The following is a 21,494-nucleotide window of genomic DNA, read 5'->3' as shown; positions in this document are numbered from 1 at the left end:
AGAGGGTATTTGGGACTAGAGTTTAGTTCTTGGTTGAACTACTCTCCCTGACACAAGCACTGCCCTGGGTCTCGAGCCCCTTGGGAACTTTGAAGTGCCAGGGATCCAAAAAGTACCATGGCCATGAATGGAATTCTACACTTAGCATCTAATCTATTGACATTTATTAATCCCTTTAGGTTTAGTGTTTAATGAAAATAAAGGCTTTCATTGTAAATTACTTTACCATCTGTGACTCCACACTAGTTTTCATATTCTGGATTGCTATTAATTATTATAATTTATCTTGGACCCATACTAGTTTTATTCATGCATAATTATGTACATTGAGTAGCATATCTAATGGCCTTCTTTTTTCTTTCTGGAACAACAATTGGGCATGCCGAGTTCTCAAAGAACTCAGACCCAAGTCCTGTACCTGCACATATTGGAATTTGAAGTTGTTGTTGTCCGTTCTTACTACTTGTTGGGCCTACTTTCCTTGAGGCCCAAACCAGAGTCCATTCTTCTTCTATACTCTTTATTAAGTTTACTGTCCTTATTTTTCATATGTATATAACACTTACTATATTTTATTGAATGCTTTACTTTATATCTTTGAATCATGTGAACAATCTGGGCAAGCCCTAAAAGACATAGGCTTAAAAGAAGTGTTAGACTTAGTAGTATATAATTATAATTCGTTAATCATTTATACTATTCATTTCTTAATATTTACTAACAATTTTTATGAAGTCTTTTGAAACCAAAACAGCCTTAGCAAAGGACGACATTCTTCTCTTTCAAAAGCGAGAAACGAAATCCAAAACTGGTCTTCTAAAATTAAGCTTTTCTACAAAGAAAAATCGAACAAACGTTGTTGCAAAGTCAAGGCTTTTTTCATACAGTTTCTTAGAAATGAATATGAGGTTTGAAAACTAATCTTTAAAATATACCTAAGGCCCATCTCTTTAAATAAGCTTTACTTTACAAGGATTATACAAATAGTCACATCATTTTTTAAAGACAAGTATTTTAAAACTTAGCCTTATCTCACAAGTTTTTTCTGCAAATACAAATATTATATATACACTTCAAAACTCTTTCAATCATATAGATACTAACATTTTCTTAAAGGTTTCTTTATAAATACCCTCTTTCCAAAATTACATATATCATTTTTCAAGTAATAGATTTTAACTAGATATACAATATGCCATACTTTTAGCACTAATTAAGTTGAGTATAGACAATTATTCCTTTAAACGTAGTCTAAGTCCTATGAAGCTACATCAGATAGATTTTAAGGGGTGCCTAACACCTTATCCTTAGAAGAACAAGAACCCTTACCCAACATCTCACCGGTTAGCAAACTAATAGAGAAATAATCTTAGAAATTAAATAGGTACCCTAGTATACATTTAAATATTAGGTGGCGACTCTCTTTTATCATCAACGGAAAACCACTAGTTGAATCTTGTTTTGACTCGTGAAAAATAGGGTGCAACACCCATGACCTCCTCAACCTTAATGCGCCTACAATACCTAAGGTCTCGGTGACTCTCGGAGTGCCCTAATTCACGTAGCATAATATCTATGCCCCCCTCTTCATTCTAAAGTTTATGAAAGTAAGTCTGCTATCTCTACTTAATCTGAGCATATCCCATCAATACTTTACCTTCCTCGTCTTTGATGCACCTCACTTGGTCCAGATCCCGAACCTTCCTCTCACTCGCCTTGGCCAGCTGGAATAACTTCTTGTCCCTACCTTTGTCCCCCAGTTCCTCATACATACGACCAAACACTGCAGTCTTAGCCTCCGTGACCGCCAAATTCGCCTCCTTCCTAGCCACCTTATACCTCTCTCTATTCGCTCTCCTATCCTCCTCGTCTGTGCTCTCTACTAGCTTCAGGTACACCGCTTTCTTCGCTTCCACTTTACCTTGGACCACATCATTCCACCACCAGTCACCTCTATGCCTGCAAGAATAACCCTTTAAGACCCTTAACACCTCTTTCGCCGCCTCCCTTATATAGTCTATCGTCGATGATCACATAGCGCTCGCGTCCCCACTACTCCTCCAGGTTTCCATAGCTAATAACCTCCCCTCCAACTCCTGAGCTTTATCCTTAGTCAAGGTTCCACCTGATCCTCGGTCGACCTCATCTTCCTCTTTATCAAGCTACCGACGTCCATCACCAAGAACCTATACTGAATGGCGAGGGTCTCATCCGGGATAACCTTGTAATCTTTGCACAACCCTCTGTCACACCTCATAAGGAAGAGATAATCAATCTGAGTCTTCGCCACTGTACTATGAAAAGTAACCAAATGCTCCCCCCTCTTCGGAAAACTAGAGTTTGCAATCACTAACTCAAATGCCTTAGCGAAATCCAACAGTGAAAAGGGAAAAAAGTACACAACTGAGATAAATAGTAGTTGTATCTAAATAAGAGATAAAAGGGAGTTTCATAGTTTGAGCTCTATTATTTTAGCTAATTTTTTTTATTTGATTAAAAATAATGAAGTTCTAACTCACTTCTTTCTTTCTTGCAGTTGACGCGGAAACAAATTACACATTTAGGATAAATATCTTGCATCTAAAAAAAAGAGAAATACATACTTGAAACACCATTACTTTGGTAAAAACTTTTATCTGACTGAAAATAATTAATTTTAGTCTAAGTCTTTTTTTTAATATTTGGCTCGAAAAAAATAACAATAAAGTAAAAGCCATTGCACCGAAAGAAGAAATTAAAACTTATTTGAGGTAAAATATATGTGGTATATTAAGAAGAAGTAAGAATAAAAATACACAATTACAATGAACAAACTATGTGGCAATTGACGATTAAAAAAGTATCCCATTTGAAAGCTGATTTTTTAATTTTTCATCACTCTCACGCGTCTAAAAGAGAATTAATGTATCCACTCTATTTGCCATGTTAGTATTCAGGTGGGCGAATGCTATAAAACTGCCAAGTTTGGGGGTAATTATGATAGAAAAATAGTTCAAGTGTGCATTGAACAAAAAATATTAAGTTTAGGGGGGTCCGATATATTTCTAAAGCTAGTAAAAAAAATTAAAAATAATAATTTAATGTACACAATAAGGGGTCGCAAAGAATATACTTGATGTCTTGTACCCATATTGGTTGAGTTCATTCAACCTATGAATGTATCTTTCCTTCCTTTTGTTTTGAGCAACAAGGATATTAATATTAACTACGCAGGTGTCTTAGAATATTAACCCATATTGCCGCTATTGGCACCTACATACAAGCTACAACTAGGGCTGCTTATAGGGCGGATTGGGCGGTTATTTACTCTTAACGGTTTGGCTTATCGGTTATCGGCTTTTAAATGTATTAATCCGCTAGCCACCCGATAAGATATCGGGCGGATTGGTATCGGTTTAGCTCTTATCGGGCGGTTTATCGGATTGTTTGCTGACCGCTGTGACTCAAAATAAAATTCATATGCTCAGCAGACTACATTCCAGTCTATAGATTATGGCACCTAAGAAGAGAGCTAAATAGAAGAAATATAGAGCTACATTCCAGCGTATTTTCCAGTAGAATCATCTCCGGGGATGAGCCTATTAACAACTTATAACTATCAGAAGAAATAGAAGAGAACACTGGGTATAACACATGACATCAAAATTATCTAATAGTAACTAACCGGAATAGTAAATTATAACTAAATGTCTAATAGTAAATTAGTAATAGATAGAGTACTGGAAGTGAAAGAAGGGTTTTTGATTATTTAATATATATATGGATAAAAATAAATTTTATATATATATATATATATATATATATATATATATATATATATATATATTCTTAACGGGTTAACGGATTATCCGTTAAGAAAATTAAATAATCCGCCCCCAAACCGATAAGCCGTTAATAAAAAAATTTCAATCCGTTCCCCGTCCGTTAAACGGTTAAACCAATATCAATAAGCCATTAAGCTTCGGTTTTAATTTTCGGTTTCGGTTCGATTTTGAGCTACAACCTGCTAAAGCATTTTCATTACCTAAGACAGCCAACTTAGTGCATACACTAGACGAAACATATTTTAAACAAGACAAACCTTCCATGTCCCTTTGATATGGTTCCATCGCTGGGGCTTGTATCCTTCCTTGCTTCCTCTCTCTTTTAACTTTTGATCTTGTCTCACTTTTTTTCAGTTGTCTCCTGTTATTTACTCAAAGATGTAAATATTATTGTTATTTATTATAGAACTAGCATCTGTAAAATATTTTAAAGTTATACTATTTTTTAAAATTTTGGTCGATATTTATATAAGGATCTAGATTTTCGTAATGAACATGCCGCAGAAAGAACAATTCAATGACTATAGATATAGAAGATGAAGATGAAAAGATATGTCTTTTTGGCCCCTTCAGATATAACTAGGTTAAAGAATAAAGGTAAAATACATACTTTACCCATCAACCTTGTACTCAAATCCCTCTTACACACTTGTTAAACACTAGAATAGTATTACACACTAGAACTTTTAAAAGTGTGTCAATTACATTCTCAAAATTTATGAAATTACTATTTTTTATATTCTGCTTATTGGTACAAAACATCATTAGATCATGAGAGTTTTCAAAAATATTACATAATCTTGAGTGTTCTTCAAATTAAGTTTTGGTGTAATTCTACTTGTTGATATGCATGTATTCAAATAGAAACATATACTAAATAAATTTAATGCGTCTTGTTAAAGTTTCATTTTAGATCATCAATTTTGTCAGGTATTTAGGCAACATAACTAATACAAGATAAATAATGTGATGTTTGATTTATTGTATTATATTAGAACAAGCATGCCATATTATATAACTTGCACGAGACTTTAATTATTACTATTTTATTTGAGATAATATTACGAGACTTTAATTATTACTATTTTATTTGAGATAAAATATTAATGATAGTTAAAAAAAATATTTATGAGAGCGAACAAACAATATTCTCTTTGAGAAATAAAGAATTGGATTCACCTTCCGAGGAGCGCGTGCTCTCTCTCTCCTTGACTCGTAAGCAAATAAAAAAATATCACCAAATCCATCAATCGAAACCCTCGCGTTGATCTCTCGGAATTCGTCGACGGGAATACCGAATACCTCATTACCATTCTGTGATGTTCGGCTGATATTATCACCGGAAATTCGTTCTCAAGAAACAAGTAGCTCATTTTCCACTGAAGCACCGGGGGTGGCGGGGCGACACGGCGGCAGAAGCGTCGGTGAACATCTTTTAAAGACCAAAAGCAAATATGCTGGAAATTCCTGCCATAGATTCATCAATCACAGCCAGCATTGCAACCGTTAAACGCTATGCCCCTCCCAATCAGCGGTATTTATGCCATGTTTCCATAAATTTGTATTTCTAAATTTGGGCATGTTTTATTGAATTGATTTTTGTTTTTTTTGTGATTTCTTTTTTGTTGCAGGAATCGCTCACTTGGTAGGCGAAAATCCGGAGGAGGTAACTAACTAGTAGTAGTAGTAGTAGTTATTTTGATGCAGCTACAAGTCAAATTATATTTTTATTTATTTTATTCAAAAGCTCGAACGTTTAGTCTCAATCTGTCATCCAGCAGAATTAGAAGTCAAATTTAATCTTAGAAAACTAGTTTAATAAAGTGATTATTACATTGAACTCAATTTAATTTTATTTCGAGCAGTGCTCAGCAGTATCAATTATTGTCATTAACACTGATATCATGTGAAGGATGTGCATAAATAAGCTAATTGTAGCTCTCATAATAAAAGTTTATTCATTTTCTATTTTTTTCAGTAAGTATCACACAATGTTTAGTGAAGTAATGCTTTCTGCTCCTGTCAGAGATTCCGAGAGACTAAAGTTTGTGCTCGTTTTCCTATCTTACTTCACAAACAGTTTGTGTGAATCCAGCACTAATCATGCATCTAAATCTGTCTTTGTGTGAATTCTGACAATAATGGAAGTTGGAAAGTTTGGGCTAGGTGATGCTAAATCTCCCCATTGCCTTGGATCATCGACCCAAGATACTTGAAACTATTTCTCCTGTGGATGACTTGTGTATCAAACCTCACTTCCCCGTCAGCCTCCTGAGTAGCGTCACAAAATTGCTATGTGATAAGAATGTGCCGTCAATACTTAAAGGCAAGTTCTACAGGGTGGTTGTGAGACCGACTATGTTGTATGGGGCGGAGAGTTGGCTAGTCAAAAACTCTCATATCCAGAAGATCAGAGTGGCAGAAATGAGGATGGCGAGATGGATGTGTGGGCATACTCGGAGGTAGGGGTGTACATAGGTCGGGTTGGTTCGGATTTTTCAATTACCAAACCAAACCAATGGTGTCGGATTTTTAAGTTTATAAACCAAACCAAGTCGGGTTTTTCAATCTCGGGTTTTCTCGGGTATTTCGATTTTTTCGGGTTTTCGGATTTTTTTCCAGTAAAGTCTTAATAGCACAAAATATGTAACTTGTGCTCCAAATATTTATTTTAGTCCTAGTAGGATACAACTATATAATGTATTTTTCAAGAAAATAAAATAATAATATGAGATGATTCATAGCATCGTACTAAAATATTCAATAACATAGATAATAAAATCGCACAAAGAAAATATTACTAATTAATACACCATAATAAAAATTAACATAATCTAAAAATACTATATAGGTCGTGCTAAAATAAGTACAACTTATAAGTACTATTAATTACACAGCTAAGCATAATAAAAAGATAAACTAGGTTATACATTTTCATTATAAATCAATGCAAAACTAAAAAATAGATATCCAACACTATTGTCATTCATAGTGTTGAATTGAATTTCTTTTATTAGCATTAGTATTGGTTTGAACTTTATTTGACTTACTACCTTTATGGGCTATAAAATTTATTGGACCATCCAAGAATGTTAAGTCCAAACTTTAAATAATCTTTTAAAGATAAAACTGTGAACAAGTTTAAGAAATATTTATAAATTATATTACAATAAATATTTATATGCATAAAATATTTTTTAAAATTGTATAAATGTAATGCCGGGTTGGTTTGGTTTCGGTTTGACTTTTTTTAGTTAAAACCAAACCAAACCAATTATGGTCGGGTTTTTTTTTCCAACACCAAGCCAAATCAAACCAAACCACAATCGTTTTTTTTACTTGGTTTGAATCGGATTATCGGGTTGATGCGATTTATCGGTTTTCTTTGTACACCCCTACTCAGAGGGATAAATTCAGGAATGAAGATATTCGGGACAGGGTGGGAGTGGCCTCCGTGGTGGACAAAATGCGGGAAGCGAGACTGAGATGGTTCGAGCATGTGAAGAGGAGAGACCCAGATGCACCAGTGAGGAAGTGTGAGAGGCTGGCTATGATGGATTTTAGGAGAGGTAGAGGTAGGCCGAAAAAGTATTGGGGAGAGGTGATTAGGCAAAATATGACACATCTTCAGCTTATTGAGGACATAACCCTTGATAGGAGCGTGTTGAGGTTGAAATTTATGGTAGGAGGTTAGTAGGTAGTCGAGCGTTCTTCCTTTCCATACCAATGGTATTAGTATGTATCCTCGTATTTTCTTATTCTTAGGTTCCTATTACAACCTGTTGTGTTTCTCGTTTCAATCATCTTATTATCTTGTTGTTACTGCTTCATATTTATGGCTTCTACACTTTCGCTTTTCTTTCCTAGTATACTGTTGTGCTTATGTTTTTCTTGAGCCGAGGGTCTATTGGAAACCTCTCTATCTCAACAAGGTAGGGGTAAGGTCTGCGTACACACTACCCTCCCCAGACCCCACTATGTGGGATTACACAGGGTATGTTATTGTTGTTCTTGTCGAAAGTTTGGGCACATTATTGCCATTTGAATTTACTCCGGAGGGTTACAGGATCCTTATAACATGACTCTGTTCTGCTGATGAAATGATCTTAACTATTGCAATGGCTTGAGTACACTTGTAAATTACTTTTGCGTAGGCTGGTATAGCTGCAAACTCTTCAATTGATCTTTTGAGCTGGTGACTTAGTTGGTTTCAGCATGTTCAACTCTTAAATGTTGCTTTTTGGCATTATTGTAGCATCACCATGGGATGAAGCTTTAGCTCAATGTTCTTTCTCACCGTATCTAGATGATTGTGTTTTACATTTTTCTTTTCTTAATGCAAATCCAGCCAGTGGTTTCTTTGACAGAGCATATATTAAGTTTTACTAGGGAGAACACTTGGTTATAATGTGCCGGTGTTGAAGATCACATGAGGTGTTATCAACCTAGTTAGTAACTTAGTATCACAACCAGTAAAATTAGACTTTCTTCTTCAGGCTGTAATTGTTAAGATGTCAGATACGAAAGAGCCCAGTTCCGGGATAGGTAGATGATGCCCTAAAAGTCTTAGCTGAACCACCCACATGAATATTAATCTAAAACGAATGTGTTTGTCATTTGATACTTTTATTTTCTTCAGCTGCCTAGCATATTTTGGATAAATAGCTGATTGAAGCTTTTCAAACTGCAGTTGTTGGTCAACATTTTCTCTGAGAGTCTATTTTTGCAGATCACCTCGAACGAGCTAACGGCAATAGTAATGATGGTGAGAAGAATCAAATTAGTGCCTCTAGGTCTACATCTACTTTAGATGATGCTGGTGGCAGATATCAAGCGAATGAGAGATCTCGGACCGGGTTAATACCGCTACAAGGATGTTCTGGCAGTGATGCTTTTCAGCTTCTGAATAACCGTATCTTTCTTAGAATCAATTATGAACTCCGGAATTTATTACTTCCAATAACGATTTAATATCTCATTTGTCAATTTGGTTGTCTCTTGCATATTCTTTCTGTTAACCATTTTCTATGCTGTATTATGTTATGGTCATTCGATTTCAGTCTTTTTTCTCTTTAGTTTCATTTGGTGTGGTGGGATATTTGGCCATGCATTTTCCTTCATTTTCTTTATTATCTATGTGGGCACTCAGTTCTGTGTTGGTACTGAATTCTTCAAATCATGTCCATGATGCAAAAGAGATGAATGGTGATATGGCTCTTGACAGCATAATTTCCAATCATTCATGAGCAACCATCCCATACCAATCCTTGTTGACCTAATTGGGAAGAAGAAATTGACGCCTGTCGAATTCAGTTAGCCATTATCAGTATAGGTCTCAATTAAGATGAGCGAGCAAGTCTCACATGCCATCTCTTTTAGATGTTGTGGCTCCTCTCTTTAGTGAATGGTGATGGTAGCAGTTACGGGCGAGAATGTTAATAAAATGCTTTATGCTTTTGTAGGTTGGATGGCTGCTCTGAATGCTTACAACAATTTACCATATGATTCTCCTGGTGAGTAAAAGGGCGGCCTGCTGCTCTTTACTATTTCAATTGATCTACTTTCTTCCTAGATGTAGCAGAGTGGATATACAGGACTCAGATAGCTATCCCCAGCTAGTCTGGAATTGATGTGTAGTTTTTGTTATTGTTAGTGTCTTCCTAGATGACCATATCAACTCTGTCTTGGTATTCTGTGACCAGATAATTTAGTCAGGACTATGTTCTGAGTCATCTCTTAGCAACAACTTATCTTAAGATTGCATGTTTTGTGAAATCTAGCGGTGGTGCACCAGGGTTCCACTCTGGGAAATTGGGCTATGGCCGTGCTATTTTGTGTACTGAAAAAAGCTTCTGCTTGATGGGATACTTGTTGATGCATAATGGGATATTTTGTGTAATTTCGAGAGTGCAAGCAAGCTTAACTAGAAAAGGTAATGTGGTGTGTAGAGAGATCGACTCTACTGATAGTTAAGGTGACATGCCATAGTCCCATAAGCTTATGCCTTTACTTGCTTTCCCTCGAGATATACATTATAAAAGCTTTAACCTCGCAATTACTCTAATGATTGGATACTGGTGGCAAAAGTAGAACATCAGCACCTACATGTTTTACCACCTATATTGTTTTGCACATGGTAGAGTTTCATGATATAGGAGCTGGATGTAATGTGTTGTTTGAAATACGTTTTTCTTGAGCAAGATTGAGTTAACCCTGAGGTAAGCATATTTTGATGACAATATCGCATAGAAATTTAAAAGGAATCTGTACCGGGGAGAATACGACAAGTTAAAGAAAATGAAGAAAGAATTAAGAATTGCTGCTCTTTCTTTCCTTCTTTCTTTTGTGTCAGGGTTGGGGTGGAGTGAGGTGGTAATGGTTTTTATTTAACTTTTTTAAACCACGAAATAAGAGGAGGAAGGAGAGAATGGACAGTTTTTCATCTGATATTAGTAGTCAGTTTCTGGCCCCTGGGTGATTATACAATATGTTCAGTGTGTTTCTCAAGGATGTATCGTTCTACTACTTTTGACATGGCTTCCTTTCTGGTATATCATGCAGTGGAGTCAGCACTATCTAGTGTGTTTCAAATATGCTGATAGTACTTCCGTTATACAGTAGCTCTCAGAGTTGAAACATGCAGAAAGTGCTAAATTTATTCTAATTTCTTGTGGTTGATATGGCTTAATTTTATATCGTTGCCTACGGTTTACTTATGGAGGACCTGAAGAGTAGACCTGAAAGGTCTCCGGAGACCTTCCGAGAGCATGAATGAATCACTCACTTCTACTGTTACGTATTTTGATGATTTGTCCACCTACACTAGCAATCAGAACTCATTCATCTGTTCTTTTTTTTTTTCCTTCGCAGAAAGGCCAGTGATGTACACAAAAAGGTCACCTTGGGGGCATGCAATGCTTCCCCATCAGGTAAGAAGCAATTTTGCTGTGTCCCCCAATTCCTACATCCAACCTTCTTTTCTCTCTCCATGACCACTGAATATTCATATTTTGCCTTCAGTTAATGTCACAAGCTGGAGGTGCATCTTCTTCTGGGTTGCAGAAGGACTTCTTAAGTGAGCTTCAACTTGCAATACATGGTACAAGTGCCAGTTCTAATTCCTAATTGTTACCTTTAAGTGCCCAAAGCCTTTCTAAAATCAGGCAGTTTTGGACTGTTTGCAATGTAATATTAGATGCATGCTGTAAGTTATTATCACCCCTGATAAGCTACTTGTTTAAGAAGACAGCTTCTGATTGCACCATGAAAACATTGGCAATTTTGCACACTTCCTTTTATTTGTGCGTGTGAGTGTTGCATTAGAATGATCAACCCCCCGCCCCCGGCACTATTACTTTTTAGTGTGGCACTGTCAGTGTTACCTTAATGGTGTATGTATGATGAGATGCTACAATTTATTAACTTCAGGCTTTTGGTAGAGGAAATGTTCTTGTGGAAAGTGTACATTTGTTATATTAAATACACATTGGAAGAGGAAGAGCAAGGGTTGACTACATATAAATGGAATACACAGCATGCTGTAATGGACCCTTAAAGAAGAAGAAAAGGGAGAAAAGTAAGAGGCAATATACATTGCGAAGACATTATTCATTCCAGACAGGAATAATGCCTTGAGCAGCCAAGCGCTTCTCAACCCAGAATACAACGTGCTTTGCTGTTATCTTTTTCTCATCAACGAGAAAAGGTTCCACAGTGCTCGGGCCGGAACCATAGGAAGACAAAGAGAAACCTTTAGCACCTGCCATCAAAGAATAACATTATGCGTGTACGATCATATAAGCAATCTGAACTCGCATAACAAACTTAAATCAAGTCAAAAGACTGAAGACATACCTGCGAGTCCATCAGGAAAGAAGGCCCAAAATGAATATGGATTGCCCTTCTTTGAAAATGAACCCTCCAACTGCAACAACAGCATTTATGAAAATTACAATCAGAATGAAAGAATCTTAGTCAGATAAACTTGAATTAGTATAAGTAAGATGATAATAAGAGACTCACCTTGTCGTCATTAAACGATAACTCGAGCTCAGAGATATCGTCTTGGGCTTCAAGAATTGCTTTCAGGGACGGGATAACATCCTCTTCCATCATCTGAGGTAGAGACTTGGCTGGAGCTTTAGCTGCAGGCTTTGGCTTTGGTTTTGCAGGAGCTGTTTCTTCAGCAGTCTCTGACTCTTTCTTCTCCTTCGTTTCAGCAGCAACTAGTTGTATTGGCAATTATCAAATGGATATAACAGTACCAGGGAAATGACCAATTTAAAAAATAAATGAGGAATAACTTAGAAAATTACCAGTTAAAGATGATGATTCTTGCGCTGCAAAGCAGGCAATGTTTCTAGGAGAAGGGACTAGTCTACATACCACCTGGGGATATTCCATTGAAGGCAACACGTTGGAGCATTTGCACATTTTGATGTGTCTTAGTTCAAGAGAATCAGCATGCACTAGTGTGGAATTGGGTTTAGCTCTACGGCTAAATGATGGGAAGCTGGAAAATGAAATAGAACCTCCTGTTGTTGCCATGTCCCTTCCGAGAGTCGCAGCCAAGTCTATTAATTAGTCTATATGCTTTCAGAACGATCAAGCATATTTATTGTACAGTTTTTATTCTTTTCAGCAGTTGTTGGTTATCATATCATATCAGGTAGAAGAGAGGATGTACTACTTGCTAGTGAAGCAGTGAAAACGTCAGAGAGGCAGCCAAAACAAGCTGCCCTGCTTTCTCACCCACACACTGTTAGGAGAACCAATGCCACTAATTTTCGATTTTAAAACTGTATATAAATATTGGGCCTTATCCGGTGGAAGCATTAGTTCGGGGAAGTGCACAGATAGCCACTAACTAGAGATATCTTTATTTTTTAGCCACTGTTTTAAATGTATTTACTCTCTAGCTAGTGCTTAATACATTTTTACCCGTCCGGACAAAAATTAAAAATACCCATGTGCTAGACATGAGTGTTGTGTAAATATTAAGGACATGGTGTCCTTAACTTCATGAGTGTTGTGTAAATATTAAGGACAAAGTGTCTTGTATTTACAACTTCTGTTGTTAAACTTTAGGACATCATGTCCTTAACTTCATATGTGCAGTGTAAATGTTAAGGACATGGTGTCCTTAACTTCATGTGTGCATTGTAAATATTAAGGATAAAGTGTCATGTATTTGCAACTTCTATTGTTAAACTTTAGGACATCATGTCCTTAACTTCATATGTGCAGTGTAAATGTTAAGGACATGGTATCCTTAACTTCATGTGTGCAATGTAAATGTTAAGGACATAATATCCTTAACTTGTATTTGTATCTTCTGTTGTTGAACTTTAGGACGTCATGTCCTTAACTTCATATGTGCAGTATAAATGTTAAGGACATGGTGTCCTTAACTTCATGTGTGCATTGTAAATGTTAAGAAAATAGTGTCCGTAACTTTATGAGTATTGTGTAAATATTAAGGACATGGTATCCTTAACTTCATGAGTGATGTGTAAATATTAAAGACATGGTTTGTCCTTAATATTTACACAACACTCATGAAATTAAGGACACCATGTCCTTAATATTTACACATCACTCATGAAAAAAGGATAAAAATGACTTTTCGTATCAATTTTAATAGAGTAGTGATTATTTTTGCTCAACATTAAAAATACTGGCTAAAAAGTAAATACCACTTAAAAAGTGGCTATGCCACGCCATTTCTTGCATTAGTTACAACTCGTTAAGCCCATTAAACTGGTCAAGCGAACCCAGTATTTAGTAGGGAGCTTTACACAAATAGCAAATCCGATTCATTGTTTACTTTTTCTAAATGGTATACATAAATTATACACAATTATACATATATTAGGCATATACTGGCTATTTTTAATTTGAACGGCTGGGTGGGCGGCTGTTTGAGTTAATTCTTCTATTTAGAGGGTGTTTGGGTTGACTTTTAAAAAGTAGCTTATAAGCTAAAAGCCAAAAGTCATTAGTTGGTACTACCCAACTTTTGACTTTTGGCTTATTTTTGTACTTTTAAGCACTTTTATCATTGTCAAACACTACAAAAACTAGAAAAGTGCTTAAAAGTCAATAAACACTTAAAATAAGCCAATCCAAACACCCTCTTATTATAAGATGAGACCTCATATAAGGAAGAAATTGATATATAGTCACTTTTATGCTAAATTGTAAACAAAAAATTACAGAATATGATACTTCTATAGGGTGGTCTTTAATTTTTGACCCCTAATTGTCCCTTGGGCAGAACTTCTTAGAAAAATAGTGCATATGGTATCTCAAAAGAAAGTGTCCAGATTCATATTTTCTAAAAGTGTCTAGAGTCATTTTATTGAACATTTAGTGTCTTTATTATTTCATTGAATAATAGGTCATTATTTCACATTTGTAAGTGTTGGACCATTACTAAATGTCATCCTCTTTTCTATCACAATTACACCCTTATTCTACTATCGGGGCAACATTTCATCTCTTCTAATTGCTCCCAGTCTTAGACTCCTCCGAGTTCATTCAGGCTATACTGAGCTTTCTATAACTTGCGCAAACCATCAGCTCTTTTATTTTGATGGGCTTAATCCCGAGGCCTTACCTATTCTCGTAACCATTTTACTCACTTCTTATTATCCTTAATCTTGTCTACCTAAAACCTTGCCGCTCTACCATACTTTAGCTTGCGACCTACACATATCTATTATACTACTCGCAACCTTCCTTTAACTTGCTAGCACCATAGATTTTCTCATGTTATTCTGGAACCTAAAGCGAGCCATCACGTCGTCTCTAACTCTTCTTTTCTCTATTAACTAGAACTCTCGGTACTTGGAAACCATTGGATGGAAGATATGCTACAGATAACACCACTATCATTTATGGATACTGAATCACGACGCTTCTAGCCCTCTATCTAAAGTCTGGACTATTCACAACCTTTTGCACTTGAGTATCTCGTATCTTCTTCACCTTTACCTTACTTACCTTTAAATCACGTATCGTATCTTCTATCCCTTTCATAACCTCCCTTCCACATAGGAGGAATTCACATCCATACCTTAAAGCTCTAGTATAATACTTGCACTTATGGTGTATACACAATTCGGCGGGAGCTTCATACTGACTTCTTATGACTTAGCTCTATGGCATGATTTGGAAATGAAAGAAGGGTATTATTTCCTAAATACCCTGTAGCCTCTCAATTATAAGTGTGGCACTTAACACATCCATAAGTGAGACTCTACTAGACACGGCTTTGTAGACTCTCTAGGACATGACCTGCTCTGATACCACTTTATCATACTCCAACCTAGGTGAGGTGGACAGGCACCCGGTATCTCATTTACATGGCGACTCATTCTGTATAGTTACGAATTTACTTAAACTCAAGCTCCTACATGCACATAATTCCCAAAATATATATATATATATATATATATATATATATATATATATATATATATATATATATATATATTCATAGACCTACGAGGCCTCACCCTGTACATCATGCTATTAAAAGTGACATAACTGACCACAGGTGTCCATGCATCTACAAAAGCCTCTAAGAATATCTTACTGATATAACACGGTCGGAACAGGGCTCCGACCTACCCATGGTATATATATACATAGGACAGTCTGATAACCTCTAGACTCGGCTGAACTCCGGATGAAATGGAGCTTCGCCAATCCTTAATTGGATATCAACTTCGTCTATGATTAGAGGCTGTCAAACTAGATACGTGAACCTACAGGCATGAATGCAGTGCCCCAATGTTGTGACGTTTCTTTTAAGCTAAATATTGGGTTTTATTAACTAATTCAAAATACAAAGAAACAGAGGAGTGTTATCTCTCTGTATCTACTAATAATGGAACATACTCCATTCTATATATATAGTAGGATTTTTGAATAAGCTTTCAAAAAGGTTGTTCTACTTGTATTGCGAGGTATAATATTATCCTCTCCAATACGATCTATACAAATTATGGTACATCAAAAAGATGAATTCTACACATGTTTCTCTCCAAAAAGAAAGAGTTTCAATGCAAGTTGATTCTGAAGGATGGCATTTGTAGTTTGTTTCACCCCTTGCTTCTCTAGGAAGATGCCGGTTGTCATAAATATATGTAAGCTCATCACAGTTCAGTCCCTAATTTGCTAGGCTATCTTCCACTTTATTTCCTTCTAATAACAATGTTGAATTCTCCGTATGTCAAATTGTGAAGTTGATTCTTGATGAAACGTCAGTACAAAGAAATGTAAGTATGTAAAGTAGGTAACATATGAATAACTGAGTTGAAACTGAACTGACAATATAATAACTAAAAGAAACTGAGAGTCAAAGATTATCTAAAGATATGCTTACCTGCTGATACTGATTCAACTCTCTCAATATAGTAAGTAAAATAGCTATCCGGCCCAATAAGGCTCGATACATGTAATTGCTTGGCCTTAGTAGGCTCGCTCATAGGCGCTCGTCCATACTAGGCTCGGTATCTAAATCACTACTCGGCCATTCTGGGCTCACTCATAGGAACTCGGTCATAGTAGGCTCGGTATATAACTTACAATCTAAACAAAGGTTACCAAATAGGGACATGCCCACCGATTATAGCTCGGTGGTGGTGAAAATACTATAATACTGTATATATATATATATATATATATAGACCCTCCGCTCTCTTGACTGAAAGAAGACAATACTTAACTGAATATAAGGTCCCGCTAAAGGAGAATACTATAACTTATAAGACTAGGATAACGTACAAAAATTCAGAAATGCAAACTTCTCTTTATGTCTCGTTATCAAACGCATTTAGTTATGGGATCATTCCAAAATGAAGGAAAGATTTTGCCTTAACATACCTTATATATGAATATTTACCTCAGACAGATCAAACATCTCTAGGGCTACACTGAACATAAAAGTGGCACTTACACGTTTCATAAGAGACCGCCCATAAGGCTCACTCATAAACATAAATTATTGGTAGCTCGTATGCGTAACATAGTAGAACATCCAAATGGATCATAAAAATCATGAATAGATGGTGGATTGTATGTGTAACATAGTAGACCGTACGTACGACTCATAATACTGAGGTCTGGCTATGCATGCAATTGAGACCGTCCATAACCAACCTTTATTATGCACCTATGCATTCATAGACCGTTCATAGGGCTTCACTGTACACCTACACGTTCATAGACCGTCCGTAGGAATCATGTCATATACATATTCATTTCATATCACTCGTGCAAATATCATTCAATCATCAATAGATAAACTCGAATTCATAAACATATAGAGTAACTCTTTACAATAACCAATCCTTATTCCTTAGCTGCTTGTCATGTTATCCTTCGTATTCTATATTATTTAGCAGTAAAGAACGTTGTAACTATTTCGGAATCGCACTTCTATCCTTATTTCACATCACGACTCCTTTTTGGGGATTACATGAATCTATCTACTTATAGCTATGTAATATGTTTAGCTTGTGAGGCTACTCGTTATACATATATATATAAATTCATCAATACGTAACAAAAGTTGAATTTACGCTCAATCAACTCATATTCTTATCGCTAAACTTATCATATTCTATAATTTATGACTCCATAGGTAACGTATATCGTCTCTTAACATCACCCTCATATATAATCAACCTTGCTTAGCTTGAGAGTAACGTAACTATATTTGTGGGTCTTTATCAGTTTCGTGAACACAAACGTATAAGTATTGGAATTCGTGGCATTCTTTAAGTCGAATAATTTTTATCATTCTTCAAACTATACATTATGCTACCTTTTTGAACTATTTGTGATAGCTATCCCTCATTATATAGACACTATATTGCTTCTTCATCGTTAGACCATTCGTACGTAATCGTTAATTGACATCTGGTTGTCTTGTTACATAAACAAGACAAGGACCTTTCAGAAGTCTATATTTACTCCTTAAGAATACATGAAACTATGATCAACACAATCCATTTCAACATTTGTATGACTATACTCGTGAACGGGCATTAATCATCGGAATAATACGTATACAAAGACTTTCCCCCTTGAATTCCTTATAAGGTCAACGTAACTTACGTAATCATGCCAAAGAAAGAAAGGAAGACCTTACATACCTCATAATATCCCGTCCAATCCTTAAGCTAATTTAACCTGCAGCTCCTGTGTCTACAAGAAATGAACAATACTATCATCATAATACGGATGCCATAACTTCGCATTTGAAGGATGCAATTTATTCTACGATAAAACAGACAACACATCCCCTGTTTATATGACTTCCCACAAGTCACAACAGCCAACAACAACCCAAACATCATCAACAATACTCATAATAAGCCTTTCAAAACAATTTAACAATCCAGACGAGCGGCAAGCTCGGTTTACGATCAACAAAATAGAGTTTGAATATAATTTCTTCTTCATGATTCTTCTCACAATATCAATAATATTATACTTATATTTACCACATCATTTTCAGGCCAAAACATCATAAGAATAATCTTTAAAATAGTTCGCACGTTTAGCACCTTAACTTTTATCGTGAATAACTTATTTTTCATGTTCTCTTCTTCAATCAACTTAATTAACACCTAGAAAAGCTTAAAAATATCAGCCATAACATTATCAAATTATTTCTCATAATCTTCAGCCACCACAAACCATATATGTAGCCATAAAACAGTCCAACAAAAAGATAACCATGTCTCATATTCTTTCAAATACTATCTTATGATTTTTCACTCAAACAACACAACCAACACAAGATTAACCTTAGGCACAATCAATAAGGTGTTATAAATACCTTGGAAATCAGCTACAAATCGAAACTTAATCACAACCTAGCTCATAATAGCCCTCAATCACACCATAATATCATAGAAGTATTCTCTCGTAGTCTTTAACTCTTTTGATGATGATTTGAGTTTATTTTCCTTGAGTTTGGTTCTTGGATCTTGGAGATATGTGAGAGAGGGTTTTGTATGGATGAAGTTTGGGTGAGAAATGACCAGAAATAAGGCTAAAACAGTTTTTAAAAGAAGTAAAGTTGGTAGCCGCCTCAAGTGGGTCCCAACAAGGTTGCCTGCGCAATCTCGCAAAAACACAAATATCTCTCTATTCTGACATTGTATCGACAAACAATTTAATGCATTAGAAATTATACTCGTAGATATTCAAATTTGTGGTAGATCACCCTATAACTCTAAGTATATTGGGAGAAAATCTCAATAACATTAGACCCATATTTCAATACAGTTTATGAACGTAACTTGTGACAACTTTCGTCGACTTTTTTTTTTTCACAACTCGCTTCACTTCAAACTTAATACACGAGTATCATACGACTATAATACATCATAAAATCACCTTCTAATCATATTAAGTACCCCAGTCTCACTCCAAAAGTACGGGTTATAACATTCTCAACTTGCTGACTTTCAACGAAACTTATTTTCTTCTAATCGTTTAGCTTCTAAATCTTCCAACCCTCTTGGTACTTGCAATTCATGATCTTAAACATTTATAACCTCCAAGGTAACATGATTAACTTACTTTATGTACTTTCAAATATGATCTCATTTCCGAGCTTACATCAATTGACTTACGACGTACTTTTACGTACGAAAACATGAGGTGTAACATCATTCCCAACTTTGGAACATTCGTCCACGAATGTTGACTGATGCGCTTATCATTCTCATAACCTACAGCTCTTACGAATACTTTAATAATGTCCTAGCCATTTAGGCAACTGTTATGTGAATAAATCCAAAGGCCATGGCATTCCCGCTTTTAGGCCTTTTTCTCACACCATGACATGTGGTCGGAATTATTCCAATCTCGTAACTGTTGCTACCTTTTGTCATTCAGCCTGTACGACTCTGACCTTGTTTGAGCGCCTATGCAACTCTTCTCTCATTTTTTCTCCAGCTTTTAGCCAATCTCTAGGCCTCACTTTTTCAACATACACAGAACTATGACAAGTTGTCCCTCTAGGCATCTATAGGTGTACTAAAGTTCTTCACTTGGTACTTGGTCGAACTTACGAATATTGCTATATTTTATTTCATAGCCTCGGTTATCTAGCCTTATGTCTTTACTGCATCTAGGTAGGTCATATTATACCATAATACTTACTTTAGTTTATTATTATCGAGGTCTACTACCCAACTGCAGGTTATTTTCTTGTTGCTTATCCTATATGTATAAATCTAAATTCTTCAATGCTTCCTCATTACTGTTTATCTTAAGAATGACAGTCTAATCTCATCTCATACTTTGGAACTTTTATCCATCTATTGTTGATTCGCCTTAATATTGATCTGTAATCTACCACTGATAACTTGAAACCTCTTAAATAATACATTGTCACTATGGCTCACGTCTCATCGGGGAACATCTGAAGTTATTTATCTGATCCGCCTATGGACGATTCTATAATTCAATAATCGTATTTCATAGCATCTCAACGCGATTCATCTTATGTGAGTATTCTAATTCTGTGCAATTCATGAAATCCCTTCTCTTTGAATCATTACTCAATCAAAGGCCTAAACATCATCCTCTTATCATTTATCACAATTACACTCTTATTCTACTACCAGGGCAACATTCCATCTCTTCTAAATGCTTCTAGTCTTGAACTCCTCCGAGTTCATTTAGGCTATACTGAGCTTTCTATAACTTACGGAAACCATCAACTCTCTTATTTTGATGGGTTTAATCCCAAGGCCTTACCTATTCTCGTCACCTTTTCTTATACTTAATCTTGTCTAACTAAAACCTTGTCTCACTACCATACTTTAGCTTGCGACCTACACATATTTATTATACTACTCGCAACCTTCCTTTAACTTGCTAGCACCATAGATTTCCTCATGTTATTCTGGAGTCTAAAGTGAGACATCACTTCATCTCTAACTCTTCTTTACTCTCTTAACTAGACCTCTCGGTACATGGAAACCATAGGCTGGAAGATATGCTACTGACGACACCACTATCATTTCTGGATACTGAATCACGACGCTTCTAGCCCTCTAACTAAAGTCTGGACTATTCACAACCTTTTTCACTTGAGTATCTCATACGTTCTTCACCTTTACCTTACTTACCTTTAAATCTCGCATCATATCTTCTGTCACTTTCATAACCTCCCTTCCACATAGGTGAAATTCACATCCATACCTTAAAGATCTACTATAATACTTACACCTCTGGTGCATACACAATCCGGCATGAGCTTTATACTAATTTCTTATGACTCACCTCTATGGCACGATCTGGAAACGAAAGAAGGGTAACATTTCCTAAATTCCCTGTAGCCTCTTAATTGTAAGTATGGCGCGCAACACACCCATAAGTGAGACTCTACTAGACACGACTTTGTAGAATCCCTAGGACACGACCTGTTTTGATACCACTTTGTCACACCACAACCTAGGTGAGGTGGACAGGCATGTAGTACCTCATTTACATGGTGACTCGTTCTGTACGGTTACTGATTTACTTAACTTCGAGCTCCTGCACGCAGAAAAGTCCCAAAACATATATGCTACTGACGCTTAAATCTTGTACCTTATTCACAATATATATATATATATACGCGTATATAATGCCATC

At 35.9% G+C, this 21,494-nt stretch overlaps 2 protein-coding genes across 3 annotated transcripts; one reads left to right on the top strand and one right to left on the bottom strand.

Annotated features, from left to right (window-relative positions):
- The first annotated feature begins 4,975 nt into the window (after nucleotides 1–4,975).
- Nucleotides 4,976–11,072, top strand: LOC107781663 (uncharacterized). Of its 2 annotated transcripts, XM_016602398.2 has the most exons (6): nucleotides 4,980–5,358; nucleotides 5,456–5,490; nucleotides 8,554–8,736; nucleotides 9,287–9,337; nucleotides 10,695–10,753; nucleotides 10,845–11,072. In XM_016602398.2, exons 1-6 carry the CDS (start codon nucleotides 5,279–5,281, stop codon nucleotides 10,947–10,949), a joined length of 513 nt encoding a protein of 170 aa, XP_016457884.1. In that variant the 5' UTR covers nucleotides 4,980–5,278; the 3' UTR covers nucleotides 10,950–11,072. The 2 variants fall into 2 exon arrangements, with proteins under 2 accessions (XP_075089602.1, XP_016457884.1); XM_075233501.1 differs by lacking the exon at nucleotides 8,554–8,736 and having other exon boundaries at nucleotides 4,976–5,358.
- Nucleotides 11,073–11,254: 182 nt separating this feature from the next.
- On the bottom strand, nucleotides 11,255–12,780 carry LOC107781661 (uncharacterized). The gene is made up of 4 exons (XM_016602397.2): nucleotides 12,140–12,780; nucleotides 11,847–12,049; nucleotides 11,679–11,748; nucleotides 11,255–11,583 (listed from the first exon to the last, which is right to left on the bottom strand). The coding sequence occupies exons 1-4, from the start codon at nucleotides 12,369–12,371 to the stop codon at nucleotides 11,429–11,431; spliced, it is 660 nt and encodes a 219-aa protein (XP_016457883.1). The 5' UTR covers nucleotides 12,372–12,780; the 3' UTR covers nucleotides 11,255–11,428.
- Nucleotides 12,781–21,494: the final 8,714 nt, after the last annotated feature.

This window comes from Nicotiana tabacum, chromosome 2 (assembly GCF_000715075.1).
Source record: "Nicotiana tabacum cultivar K326 chromosome 2, ASM71507v2, whole genome shotgun sequence".
NCBI lineage: Eukaryota > Viridiplantae > Streptophyta > Magnoliopsida > Solanales > Solanaceae > Nicotiana > Nicotiana tabacum.
The sequence above is the reverse complement of the archived record's forward strand: the minus strand, read 5'-3'. Positions and strand labels throughout refer to the sequence as shown.

What these genes read in the sequence shown, in the direction of transcription:
- LOC107781661 (XM_016602397.2), bottom strand. Translation starts at nt 12,371, where the DNA reads ATGGCAACAACAGGAGGTTCTATTTCATTTTCCAGCTTCCCATCATTT. An exon ending in TATCGTTTAATGACGACAAG is followed by an intron (nt 11,749 to 11,846) that starts GTGAGTCTCTTA and finishes CTGTTGTTGCAG; the next exon opens with TTGGAGGGTTCATTTTCAAA. An exon ending in CTTTCCTGATGGACTCGCAG is followed by an intron (nt 11,584 to 11,678) that starts GTATGTCTTCAG and finishes CTTTGATGGCAG; the next exon opens with GTGCTAAAGGTTTCTCTTTG.
- LOC107781663 (XM_016602398.2), top strand. Translation starts at nt 5,279, where the DNA reads ATGCTGGAAATTCCTGCCATAGATTCATCAATCACAGCCAGCATTGCA. An exon ending in TTTTCAGCTTCTGAATAACC is followed by an intron (nt 8,737 to 9,286) that starts GTATCTTTCTTA and finishes ATGCTTTTGTAG; the next exon opens with GTTGGATGGCTGCTCTGAAT. An exon ending in ATGCAATGCTTCCCCATCAG is followed by an intron (nt 10,754 to 10,844) that starts GTAAGAAGCAAT and finishes TTTTGCCTTCAG; the next exon opens with TTAATGTCACAAGCTGGAGG.